The sequence below is a fragment of the Xenopus laevis genome, chromosome 4L (assembly GCF_017654675.1).
Source record: "Xenopus laevis strain J_2021 chromosome 4L, Xenopus_laevis_v10.1, whole genome shotgun sequence".
In the NCBI taxonomy this organism is placed as follows: Eukaryota; Metazoa; Chordata; class Amphibia; order Anura; family Pipidae; genus Xenopus; species Xenopus laevis.
This window is the reverse complement of record NC_054377.1, coordinates 117,449,391-117,463,382: the sequence shown is the minus strand read 5'-3', so window position 1 is coordinate 117,463,382 and position 13,992 is coordinate 117,449,391. Positions and strand designations below refer to the sequence as shown.

The 13,992-nt window shown below is 37.8% G+C and overlaps 1 protein-coding gene across 7 annotated transcripts in view; it reads left to right on the top strand.

Moving 5' to 3' along the window:
- The window catches only part of prg4.L (proteoglycan 4 L homeolog), a 39,950-nt gene that overhangs the window by 15,970 nt on the left and 9,988 nt on the right, over positions 1 to 13,992 (top strand). For 4 of the 7 annotated variants that reach the window (XM_041590699.1, XM_041590695.1, XM_041590698.1 and 1 more), the window contains 7 exons: positions 361 to 486; positions 1,253 to 1,357; positions 1,484 to 1,570; positions 1,981 to 2,088; positions 3,311 to 3,397; positions 4,507 to 4,635; positions 4,934 to 13,306. In XM_041590699.1, coding sequence (XP_041446633.1) covers positions 361 to 486; positions 1,253 to 1,357; positions 1,484 to 1,570; positions 1,981 to 2,088; positions 3,311 to 3,397; positions 4,507 to 4,635; positions 4,934 to 13,306 — 9,015 coding nt within the window. The remainder of the gene's footprint in view (positions 1 to 360; positions 487 to 1,252; positions 1,358 to 1,483; positions 1,571 to 1,980; positions 2,089 to 3,310; positions 3,398 to 4,506; positions 4,636 to 4,933; positions 13,307 to 13,992) is intronic. The other 3 variants (XM_041590700.1, XM_041590701.1, XM_041590696.1) reach the window with 3 other exon arrangements.

Here is a 13,992-nt window from a genome sequence, read left to right as displayed (position 1 = left end):
GAAGGCAAGAAATAACACTGTGGCTATGTGTACCAAGGCTATTTAGACTAGAATAGCAATGGAAACACCGAGAACAGAACTACAAATCTTTACAACATTAACAAATATATTGAAAATTATTTTGTGACCATAGTATTTTAAATCATGAATACAAAGGAAATGTGCAGGAAGAGGACAGTCACCAAATCCCTACAGTCTTGAGTGCGAGACGATGCCAAGGCTTTTTGAATATTATGCAAAGATATAATAATAACAATTATAATAATAATGAGAGGAGAATTATCTTTCTCCTTGATAAATATACCCCTTAGTACACATGTGGCTATAATTTCTAATATACTAACATGTTCCCATTTCCAGAACCAATTAAAGAAAGTTTCACTCCTTCTTTACCGCCACCTCCTGACAATAATGAAAATGCACTAATGACACCCCAAACTCCACGTGTTGGTGATGATATTGAAGATCCAAATGGCTCAAAGGAAGGTAATGACAGTACCAAATTGTTGGCTAATATTGATTTGCAACACAGCCAAAAAATAGGGCTGTGTCAAAAACATATCAGTATAAAAATATAGCCTTATGTGTTAATCATAGGCTTTAAATTAAGTATATATCTGTAGTGCAAAACACGACCCACTCATCAAAATCAATTTGGAAAAAGGTATTATTTAATATGAAAATTTCTGCATTGCTTTAGTGAACAAAAAACATAATTGGTAAAAAAGTATTCTTTTAGTTCATGTGATTTTATGAGGTTAATATGATGCATTTACTTTTTAATCTTACTGGTCTTTGGTGGGCTATCTCAATCATACTAATTTATAAATCTAGAACATTGGTTTTAGAGCAGAGGCACACGTGGAGATTCGGGGAGATTAGTTGCCCGGCGACAAATCGCCTCTTCTTCGGGCGACTAATCTCCCTGAACTGCCTTCCCCCACTAGAAACTAAATCGCCGGCAGGCTGGCACTCGGATCGCTTTGTTTTCCGAAGTTGCCTGATGAGGAAACTTCAGGTGACTTCGGAAAACGAAGCACTCTGAGTGCCATCCCGCCGGCGATTTTGATTCTAGCGGGGGGAAGGCAGTTTTGGGGAGATTAGTCGTACAACAAGAGGCGATTTGTTGCCAGGTGACTAAACCTCCCCGAATCTCCACGTGTGTCTCTGCCCTTAGGAGGGTCTAATTGCATGTGCACTGTATAACTATTTACACAATGTCATCATTTATTTTACATTTTTATTGTTTCAGATTCTACTGATAACCCACCCTCATCAACTACTCCAAAGACTGCAAAGAAACGGTCTCCACCTAAGACAAACAAAAAAGAGATAAATAAAAATCAAGAGAAAGATGGTAACCAAATAGAAATCGCCAATCTATTATGTCACCCAAAACATATAAACAATTCATTAAACTTTGGCAAAAAATCTAGGCATTTAATGACTATCCATTTATTTAATTTCCTCTGCTTTTTCACAGAGCTAACGAAGCAAAGCAATAAAAAGAAACCTTCACCTGAAGATATAAAAGGAAAAGAGAAGACTAATCCCAAGGGGGAAAAGAAAGGTAGTAATGTGGTATTCACGTGAAATATAAAATACACAGATCTGAAGGAAGGGAAAGCAATTTGCATCAATAAGAATAAAAATCCACATCTCACAATGTAATATTGTTCCTTAAACTGTTATTGCATTGCAAAATTTAATTGTGCATTGCGAATTTTAATTGCGCACTCTTAAAAGTGCTTGAAGGTGTTGTAATCTTTTGGAGCAAAACGACTTTTTCAGTAAGAAGTGTTATTACATTTACTGAGCATTGGCGCAAACTATGAAATTCACAAACAAAAAGCTATATTAAATTTGCACAAAGCTAAATTTGTTTGCGCAAAGGCATAACTTTACGCTTGCACAAAAAGTTACAGCAGAACAGGTTTCCATTATAGCATACTGTATACAAGGATACATGTGTTTCTGCAGATCCTTCTAAGGGCCCAGATACATCAGAAAAAAAGCAGATAAAGAAACCAGTCTCCAGAGGTCCAAGGAAGAGAATAATAAAAAATTTTTTGGAAGATGATACAGAAGGTATAGTAAAAAAACAAACCTTCAATTAAAAAAAGTGTAAACCATAAAGCAGTTGTTCTGCAGATTCTTGGCAACTTGTGGCAAACCTCACCACTGTTACGACAGCTGAGTTTCAGTCAGTAGTAGCAAAGCAATGGCTAGCAAATTCCCAACCTTGGCTCCTGTTGAGTAAATCAATACAGTCCACTAGAATGTATTACATTCATGGGAACCAGTAACGGAACTACAACCTGTTGGGCATGGGTGCAGGCCACCCCCCTCCCGAGCCAATTTTCACTGAGGTGTTACGTGTGAGAGGACCAGAGGCGGGCTCTGAGGGGGTGCGGACCCCGGTGCAGTCGCACCCCCTGGACTACCCCCGGTAGTTCCGCCACTGATGGGAACTGATTTATAGTGCAAAATTGTGTTTAACTGCTGAACGATTAATGGATTCTGACACACAAACCTACGCAGTAAATGCTTTGATAAATGTGTAATTTCATTAACTTTTAAGCTGCCTGGAATCCTTCTGGGTTCTCCAGTTTGATATTTAGTATATCTGACACAGGTTTTAGGCCTTATACTTTTTTTCACCTGGTTACTAGTGATTTGCCCCTAAAATCTGGGACCTTACAAGAATAATTGTGGGTCTTTGATCGTTATTCTGACACATACCACATTCTTTATAGAAGACATTGATAATATTATAGAATTAAATAATGTCATTAAGTTTTTAGGGCACATTTACAAAACTAGATGTAGATTTTGGAATTGAATACCCACAATGTTGTGTTTTTGCCAAAAATACTGTATAGCATTAATCTTGACAAGCTTATTGGGGTTATGTATAAAAGGCACTAAGTTTGCCCAGGAGCAATATCCCAAAGCAACCAATCAGCAGGTAGAATTTACTGGTCACCTGTTTAAAAGCAAACATCTTATTGGTTGCTATGGATTATTGCTACTTAGGAAACTTATTGACTTTTATTACATATGGAGGTGTGCCCCTTCTATTGCAATCAATAACAGTGCTAGCCCCTATTTAGTTGACACTTGTTAGTTGTGTCCAATTGCCACCATGTCTAGGCATGCGCTTGCACACTTAACCAATAATAATCAGCCCACAGTGGAAGAATGTACTGGTACTCTCTGGAAGTTGCTAGGTGCACATATGGGTATCTTTTGTGTACAACATCAATGTAGGATCGATTTTGCTTAAGGTTAAGTGTTTCTTTTTTTACAGAACCATCAAAAATAGTCAACAAAAAGAAACCTCCACCTAAAGACATCAATAGAAAAAAGAAGGTTGATTCAAAGGAAGAAAGACAAGGTACAACAATAAAAAATGTGACAAACTGGAGAAGGGAACAAACTATACATACAATTAGACCATATACAAGAATGCTATACTGCTGCATCTGTAAATCTTAGACATTGTAACTGGTCATAGAATCTTCCTTCCTTAAGGGTTCGGATCAGGGTAAGGAAAGCTTAGATGTTTGGGGAAGCATTGGTTCTGCAAGTGCTCCCTTGCTAATGACTAATTCCCTCAATTAAAGAAATACTGTATGTAATGTGTATTTTAAATTTGCTGAGGTCCTAGCTTTAATGGAGAACCAAATCCTTTATATTATAATCCCCTAACCCACTATCCTACATAGACCCACTCCCTGCTCCCCCCCCCCAGCCTAGGTGTTACCCTCTGTAAATGCCCCTAACTCTTTACTTACCCCTCTTTTCAGATTCAGGGCATTGGAGTTCATGGGTGCCATGTACTTCTCTTCGGTAATCTTCATGAAGTAAGTGGCGTATCGGCGCATGCGCAGTTGGAGCAGTCTGCTGGTTTTTTAACAACTGTGCATCCACGGAAATTGCCAAAGCGCCGGAAGAAGACATGAAGATTACCGAAGAGAAGATGGCGCCTGTGAACTCCGATGCATTGAATCTGCAATGAGGGGTAAGTAAAGAGTTAGGGGCATTTACCAAGGGTACCACCTAGGCTGGGGGGGAGCAGGGAGGGGGGTCTATGTAGGGAAGGGGGTATGAGATTTTTAATATAAAGGGTTTGGTTCTCCTTTAACAATTTGTTTTCTTGATATAAGAAATGTTGATTATATGTAAAACGAATTAGTTATGATTCTGCCTGGCTACACAGCATCAATGATAATGGGAATTTATGGATAATTTTCAAATGAAATTCTGAGTATGTTTTTCTTCAATGTAATACAGTTTGTTTGTCAAATTTCAGCCTCATATTTCTTGTGTAGGGTAATGACCCTAAGACTTATAATACGCAGTTGGTCCACTAGTGCATATATGACCTGTGTGCCATTAGCCTACTATTGTGTTTCAGTGCTACACCATTCAATTTTGAAAAAACTAAATTAGTATAAAAACATTATTATTCTTTCCTTCAGTGTGCTTCTTTATTTTAATCAGAAATTGTGGAAAGCGAGTTCACAAATTCTTCTCAATCATCATCTTCCCGTCGCAGAAGCAAATCAACGACCAGACGGATGTCTGAAAATAATAAAGATGTCAAGAATAAAAATAACAAAAAGATTCCTGGTAAGAGATGATTATTCTCTTATGATATGTGATTATTATGTTAAAGCTCTGGGTGTGCTAAGCATGCAACCCTGCCTATTTGTGACACTTTGTTAAACACCCAGTTTAAATGTTTAAGATTTTTTTGATCTATTGCTCCTTTGTTGCCCATGTGTATTTAATACAAGGTTTCATCTCTGTGGAACATCTTCATACTAAGATTACATTTAAAAACATATAAAATTAATAATTCTTCTACTAGCCTTTCTTAGATGTACTGGTCAAGAAAACATACATTAATTGAAGGTTTGCTTTCTAGATGTAAAGCCTTTAATACCCCCAAAGAGAAAAAAGGACAAGGACTTTCTTCGAACACCTGAACCAACTCCTAGAGATGAAGGCTCTGGAGATGATGGGAGTGGAATGGTCTTTCTGCAGACAACCCCATCAACTACTTCTCTACCTACTTCATTACCAAAAGAAACCTTTTATAGCACAGAAACACCTAAACCTCTATCTACAGATGAACATTCCTTGAAAACTACCCCTGTGATGAACATTTTTACTGACCTTTCAAGCGCTTCTACGGATAAAACGAAAGAACCTTTCAAGCAAACAGAAAATCCTGCCCAACCAACAGAAGATAGCACAAGTAAGGCAACTGCAAATGATGAAAATAATGTGAGAACTTCTATTGCTTTGACAAGTAGACCAGTAAATGAAACAAGTACTGATCCTTCTCAAAATGTAGGCAGTATTTCAAAGCAGCCGCAAATCACAACTAGTAGCGACACAGTGACTTCATTTTATAGAAATATTGACAAAACAACCTTAGTTCATACAAATAATCCACTTACTGATGAAGAAAGGGCAGGAAACCAGAAAGGAAATACAGGGGATTCAAGAATAACTGTAGAAAACTCAACTATTATTAAATGGACACCATATACAACACAATCAATGACAACAGAAGAAATGGATAAAAACACACCCTTATTTGAGGAAGCAAATAAGGATGGATTGCTTATTTATCCTACTGTTTCATCACAGAATATGGAGAATTTTACTTTGTTACCCACAGAGATAAAAATACAACAGACAACTGCTAGTACAGAAGGGAGCATCAATGATGGCTTAACAACCACACATTCTGAAAGTAAAAATTCTTCATTTTCCGCTGAAACCGTGTTCACAGACATGTCAACAACTATTTTAACAACACTGAGAATGAGTCCATCAATGAGCCACCCTGAAACATCAAAAATATCAAGAGGCATATCAACAACAGACTCAACAGTAACACGAGTTACAGATAATGTATCTGGTTTTGTTTTGCCCAGTGAGCCTGATGGAAACAATCCACCGATGGTTTCAAAGGAATACACAGACAGAACTACTACAGTAGTACTCACAAGTGTATCTAACTCCATTGGCCAAAGTTCTGATAATAACTTAAGTGGGCACACAGAACAATTATACACAGCATATGCACTGAATATAACATCTACTGAGATAACACAATCTGGACAGTCAAGTCCAACAAATGAAGTGCCCAAGACAGCTGTGCAAGAGCCAACTCAAGTTCCTGCAGACAGCTCAGCTCTTGTAACAGTGGAAACCAGTCCAGACCATTTAGTTGGGTCTAGCTTGCCAACAGTAGATGCACCACAATCTTTGAGTCCTGCTCAAGAAAATAGCACACGCCAGTCACACAGTTCAACAATGAATAGAGGCTTAAATGGAGAGCTGGCCTCCACTGTTGCAAAACAGCCTTCAGAGATACATACAGGAGACATTGTGACACCAGGTTATATTGATTATATCCATTCTAAACTTCCAACACAAAGTAGCTCCAGCTCCAGTAATTTAGATATAACAGAGCAAACAGCAAGTACAACAGAACACTCATCTCATACATACAAGTCAACAACTGTAAAAGAAAATGAGAGTAGACCAGCTGTCACACAAACACCACAAAAAGATCATTCAGAGATTGCTGTGTCAGCCACTGACACTAGAACTGAAGTTATTTACAGCACACATTCTACACAGAGTACAGAACAATCTACTCTGACTAAGGAAGCACCTTTATCAACAGCTTTAAATAAAGATATAGATAAAGGATATACTAATCTGTTAGATACAAAGGGTAGTGAAGCCCCCACAGAAGCTTCTACTATGATCACTCAACAATTAAATACAAATAATATCTTCAGTCCAACAGTAACAGTAAATCTAGGACATAAAACATCAATTAATGAGGCTACAAGTGAGCAAGCTATAGTAAACACCCCTGAAACAAAACAAAGTATTACAGATATGCCAAAGACAGTTCCAAATGAGAGAAACACTGAGGGTATGGTTAGTGTCAAAACACCTAATTCAGCATTTGTGGAGCCCACACAATGGCAGCATACAGACCAATCATCAAAAGCTCCACAGCCTGTGGAATTAAATGAGGAACGTATACACAGTTCTACTGGTGATACCATTGAAGATCATGCAGTATCTGTTGAAGATATTGGTTCTGCTGCCTCACATTCCACCTCAAGTGCCAATGCTGTTACTTCAGATACAAATACTTTAGGTGCAATCATTTTATCAACACTGTCTTCAGATAAAACTACTCAAACTGAGATGCAAAAGGCTAGCATAACTAGAACGACACAGCTCCCTATCGATTTAGTTGGGTCTAGCTTGCCAACAGTAGATGCACCACAATCTTTGAGTCCTGCTCAAGAAAACAGCACACGCCAGTCACAAAGTTCAACAATAACAATGTACAGAGGCTTAAATGGAGAGCTGGCCTCCACTGTTGCAAAACAGCCTTCAGAGATACATACAGGAGACACTGTGACACCAGGTTATATTGATTATATCCATTCTAAAGTTCCAACACAAAGTAGCTCCAGCTCCAATAATTTAGATATAACAGAGCAAACAGCAAGTACAACAGAACACTCATCTAATATATACAAGTCAACAACTGTAAAAGAAAATGAGAGTAGACCAGCTGTCACACAAACACCACAAAAAGATCAATCAGAGATTCCTGAGTCAGCCACTGACACTAGAACTGAAGTTATTTACAGCACACATTCTACACAGAGTACAGAACAATCTACTCTGACTAAGGAAGCACATTTATCAACAGTTTTAAATAAAGATATAGATAAAGGATATACTAATCTGTTAGATACAAAGGGTAGTGAAGCCCCCACAGATGCTTCTACTATGAACACTCAACAAATAAATACAAATAATATCTTAAGTCCAACAGTAACAGTAAATCTAGGACATAAAACATCAATAAATGAGGCTACAAGTGAGCAAGCTATAGTAAACACCCCTGAAACAAAACAAAGTCTTACAGATATGCCAAAGACAGTTCCAAATGAGAGAAACACTGAGGGTATGGTTAGTGTCAAAACACCAGATTCAGCATTTGTGGAGCCCACACAATGGCAGCATACAGACCAATCATCAAAAGCTCCACAGCCTGTGGAATTAAATGGTGATACCATTGCAGATCATGCAGTATCTGTTAAAGATATTGGTTCTGCTGCCTCACACTCCACCTCAAGTGCCAATACGGTTACTTCAAAAACAAATACTTTAGGTGCAATCATTTTATCAACACTGTCTTCAGATAAAACTGAGATGCAAAAGACAAGCATATCTGGAACGACACAACTCCCTATAGACACTTCACTATCAGTAACAGTGGGATCAAAGACAGGAGACTTGTCTAGTCATAAAATATTAGATACAACCCCCAATATTCACACACTAAACCAACATACAAGTGATTCCAAAGTTGATGTCTTTACAGATCCCAACATAGTAACTGAAGGAACAACATCAACCGGTGGTCAGGAAAGCTCAAGCGCAATAAATAAAACCCCAGATGTTAGGCCAATGGTAACCATAACTGAAGCCTCCCAGATACCAGAAATTACAACGACAGTGGAAAGTACAGCACCCTTAAGAGAAAATACTTCTCCAGCTATGACTTTAAAAAAATGTATGGTGACAACAGAAGAACAAAAAATAGATCAATCCCCAGCAGCCTCTTTTCCTAGTGAAATATCTGAAAAACCAAGATCTTCAGAAACAGATGTACCTACTGAAATTATTAGTATGGAACTTGCCACTAGAGATACAAATGATCTAAATACCATAAGTGATGTGGTTACTGAAGGAGCACTCACAAGTAATTTCAGACTAACAATGAGTGTACCTGAAATCACAGAAAACCCTCCAGTGGTTGTAAAAACAGAAACAGGTACAAAATCTATATCTGTTCTTTCTACAGCAAGTTTGAAACCCATAGATGCACAGAGTATAGGTCAGGTATCTGAAACTTCATACCCTACTGATTTCCCCCAAAAAAGCTTCACAGCAATTGCAGGAGATGGAATCTCTGGCACTAGTCCCATTATTGTGACTGGACAAACCAATAAAGATATTAATAAACTAAGTGAAACAGTACCTAATCTAGAGACCACCCATGACCTTGTGGAACACTTTGAAACTGTAACAAATGCAGATAGAACACTGAATATAGGAAAAACTCCAGATACCCCAGACGGGAAAAGCTTAAATAGATCAGCAAGTGAAGAACACTTGTCTACTATAGCTGCCACTGGAAACAGTCTTACTTTTGGCATAACAGCTTCTCAAATGCCAAATCTAGCAAATGAGAAAGACTCAACAGTAGGAGTAAGTACAGAACAACCTAAGACAGAAATATGGACAACAAGTACAAGGCATACAATAAGTTCAACAGCACAATTATTACCCTACAATTCAAGTGATGCCAGCACAGAAACAATGCTTGATACTTTTAGATCTAGTACTGCATCTTTGGAACAAACCAGGGCTGTCACTGAAGAACTACATGAAGGGCAAACATCACCTGAGAATGAGCTAACTACACATAGCAGTGCAAGTTACACAGACCCCATAATTGGCACTTCATTATATAAAGAAGTTGAACAAAAGGAACATTTGGTTACAGATAAAACAAATTCTGATGTATCCTCATCAGATACATCTTCACCAGCTTCTTCTACAACAGGAACACTTACAAACCAGTCATCATTTTTCACTGCACATATAAATACAGATCAGAAAAGTCCAGAAACATCCACAATAACTTCAAAAGAGCATCACATAATAGCCAACAGTACTGTGAAACATGTACCTACAATACTAGATAAAACTAGTGAAAAATCTGTTCCTTTGACTACAGGTTTAGTTGAGACAACTAGAGGCAATATTATGTCATCTTTGTTCACGGATGGCAAGGAAGGGAAATCGGTATCACCAACCATAGGACCAAGCAAAGTATACACTAGTTCTCTAAAGGCAGATTTAGAGACATCAACAGAAAACATCAAAGAAAGCACAATGCATTCACTTAGTTCACCACAGTCCTCAGTGTCTACAGGGAAATGGGATGAGAATGCTAGAGACACAACTGTATATACAACAAGCACTTCAATATTCTTTAATGAGTTTACGACACTAGAACCAAAGAAAACGGATGTAGTTACAAGTAATGCAAGCACTGAATCTTACCCTCCTAGTAATATGCAGAAAGAGAAAGATCATCCATCCAACACTCCCATTATGACTGATGTAAGCAGTGTCCCCATATCCACTTTACATAAACAGTTAACTAAATATGAGTCTCCAGTAGCTGAGCCACCAGAGTTGAGTTCAAAGCATGCTGGTGTTCCAGACATTACATTTGGACCAGGAGTACTTTTTACAAACATTTCAGCTACAGAAGCCACAGATTTAACTAGACTGAGCAGCCATTATACTATTAATACACCAGAAAGCACAACAGAAACAATCCCAAAATTAAGCAGTGGCACAACGGAAGTAAATACTAGCCTTGAAGATACATTTTCAAAGAGTACCAATAATTTATTTACACCTTCTTTTGGTTTTTCAGTGAACGCAGTGACCACTCTCCAGGAACAAAGCACACCAGATAATAAAACTAACGATAATAGTCATACAACCAGTTCTGAAGGATTGCAGACATCTACCAGTTCCATGCTAAATTCCAGTACCTCTATTGGCCAAACAAATGAGCCATCTTCTAGTATAGTCAGAAATATGTATGATACCCCTAATCAAACAAGTACTGTAGAATATAGCACACTTAAGCTATCTGAAAAGAAAAATGTTTCTTCTGGGCACAGCACAGTGTTTTTTACAACACAAACTATTGTTTCAGTACCTACTAGCAATGCAGTGGAAAGTAAAGAGAATAGTACAAGTCCAGAAGGGACATATGGATATTCATCTCCGACCCCAGGACAAAAAACGGAAGATTTACCAACTTCTAAACCACAACTCACTTCATCTGATGTGAATATATCAGGCAACAGAACATTTGCAGATATTAAGGAGACAACAACTACCAGTTCAACCACACAACCAATGGAAAGTGTTTCCACAACAACACAAGTAAATGTTGCTTCTCTGCAATCCACAGTTAAATCATCAGAAAAAGAAGACAATACTACCAAAGAAGTAACTACTAAGCCATTGCTAACAGAACAACAGACTAACAACCCTTCCGTTTCTTCTGGGCACAGCACAGTGTTTTTTACAACACAAACTATTGTTTCAGTCCCTACTAGCAATGCAGTGGAAAGTAAAGAGAATAGTTCAAGTACAGAAGGGACACATGGATATTCATCTCTGACCCCAGGACAAAAAACGGAAGATTTACCAACTTCTAAACCACAACTCACTTCATCTGATAATACATCTGGCAATAGAACATTTGTAGATATTAAGAAGACAACAACTACCAGTTCAACCACACAACCAATGAAAAGTGTTTCCACAACAACACAAGAAAATGTTGCTTCTCTGCAATCCACAGTTAAATCATCAGAAAAAGAAGACAACACTACCAAAGAAGTAACTACTAAGCCATTGCTAACAGAACAACAGACTAACAACCCTTCCATTTCTTCTGGGCACAGCACAGTGTTTTTTACAACACAAACTATTGTTTCAGTCCCTACTAGCAATGCAGTGGAAAGTAAAGAGAATAGTTCAAGTACAGAAGGGACACATGGATATTCATCTCCGACCCCAGGACAAAAAACTGAAGATTTACCAACTTCTAAACCACAACTCACTTCATCTGATGTGAATACATCTGGCAACAGAACATTTGTAGATATTAAAGAGACAACAACTACCAGTTCAACCACACAACCAATAAAAAGTGTTTCCACAACAACACAAGTAAATGTTGCTTCTCTGCAATCCACAGTTAAATCATCAGAAAAAGAAGACAACACTACCAAAGAAGTAACTACTAAGCCATTGCTAACAGAACAACAGACTAACAACCCTTCCGTTTCTTCTGGGCACAGCACAGTGTTTTTTACAACACAAACTATTGTTTCAGTCCCTACTAGCAATGCAGTGGAAAGTAAAGAGAATAGTTCAAGTACAGAAGGGACACATGGATATTCATCTCCGACCCCAGGACAAAAAACGGAAGATTTACCAACTTCTAAACCACAACTCACTTCATCTGATAATACATCTGGCAATAGAACATTTGTAGATATTAAGGAGACAACAACTACCAGTTCAACCACACAACCAATGAAAAGTGTTTCCACAACAACACAAGTAAATGTTGCTTCTCTGCAATCCACAGTTAAATCATCAGAAAAAGAAGACAATACTACCAAAGAAGGAACTACTAAGCCATTGCTAACAGAACAACAGACTAACAACCCTTCAGTTTCTTCTGGGCACAGCACAGTGTTTTTTACAACACAAACTATTGTTTCAGTCCCTACTAGCAATGCAGTGGAAAGTAAAGAGAATAGTTCAAGTACAGAAGGGACACATGGATATTCATCTCCGACCCCAGGACAAAAAACAGAAGATTTACCAACTTCTAAACCACAACTCACTTCATCTGATGTGAATACATCTGGCAACAGAACATTTGTAGATATTAAGGAGACAACAACTACCAGTTCAGACACACAACCAATGAAAAGTGTTTCCACAACAACACAAGTAAATGTTGCTTCTCTGCAATCCACAGTTAAATCATCAGAAAAACAAGACAACACTACAAAAGGAGTAACTAATAAGCCATTGATAAGAGAACAACAGACTAAAAACCCTTCAGTTTCTTCGTTTCCCAAAAGCACAGTGAAATATGATGTGGAAAAGAGGCCTACTGTGCCAAAAAGTGATAACAGGAACACTTCAAGTTCAAGGGTCATCTCTGTAGAACAGATGGAAAATAAATATAACGCTAACCCTCCTCATTCACTTGACCACTTTAGCATCTGTGAGATGCTTCTTGATAAAGAGAACAAACTTGGAATATCAGAGAGTGACCTCCAGCTCATAAGAAAAATATGTATGGAGATACATTCCAACTTCACAAGTGTAAGTACCCCTTCTTCAGAAACAAAGCTGCCTTCTCAAAATCCTAGTGATAGTCCACCGAAACACTTCACAACCCAATCCAGAGTGGATCAACCAAATGAAAAACTACTGCCCAATAAAACAATCATTCAGATTGTGGAGGAGATCAGCAGGAAGCATTTGCTATTTCCATCTCATAAAACAAATAAATCAGCAGCCTGGATATTGCTGCTTAAGAAAATCAGAAGTCCACAGGGTAAGTATCTTCTTTTAAAATACTACTCTGTGTATCAGAATTGTGATTATCCGCAAAATACTTGGACAAATGCTTTTGATTTAGTCACAAACATTTCCTAAACACAATGAGAACAAATTTTAAAATTAATCACAAAATAGTATTTTGTTTTTTTCCCCAAAAATGCAACAGAATACGGCACTTTTACAGTTAGCACAGAATGGTTTGAGTGTTTACTTTACCTATCAACTAATCGAATAGAGCAGGCAATCGCCAATTTATTAATTCCACACCTTCTATCAAATTATATCCTTCGACCACTGCATGTGCAATAGCAGTCTTTAGTATTTGTAAATCAAAGATCTGTCTTACAAACCAAGTACAATGTGCATAGTGCTTATTCGGAAGCAACTTTTTTTTCTTTTTTCTTTTAATCCAAAATGCAACCTTTTCTTGCAGTCTAATTGCAGTAGCACCCACTGCAAATTCTATGAGATGAACAAGTCAAATTAGCTTTTGGCAAATCACAGCGCATGTTTTTCTGACTGTATTTTTTTAATATGGTGTCAGTTCTGCACAAGTCAGTAGTAACTATAAATGCAACAGACTAAGGGAATAACTGGCAGGTCCCGGGTTAGAAAAGCAGCGATTTCAGAAGACAATGTGATGTTGATCAGCATAATTGTCAAAGGCATTTTGTCACAAAA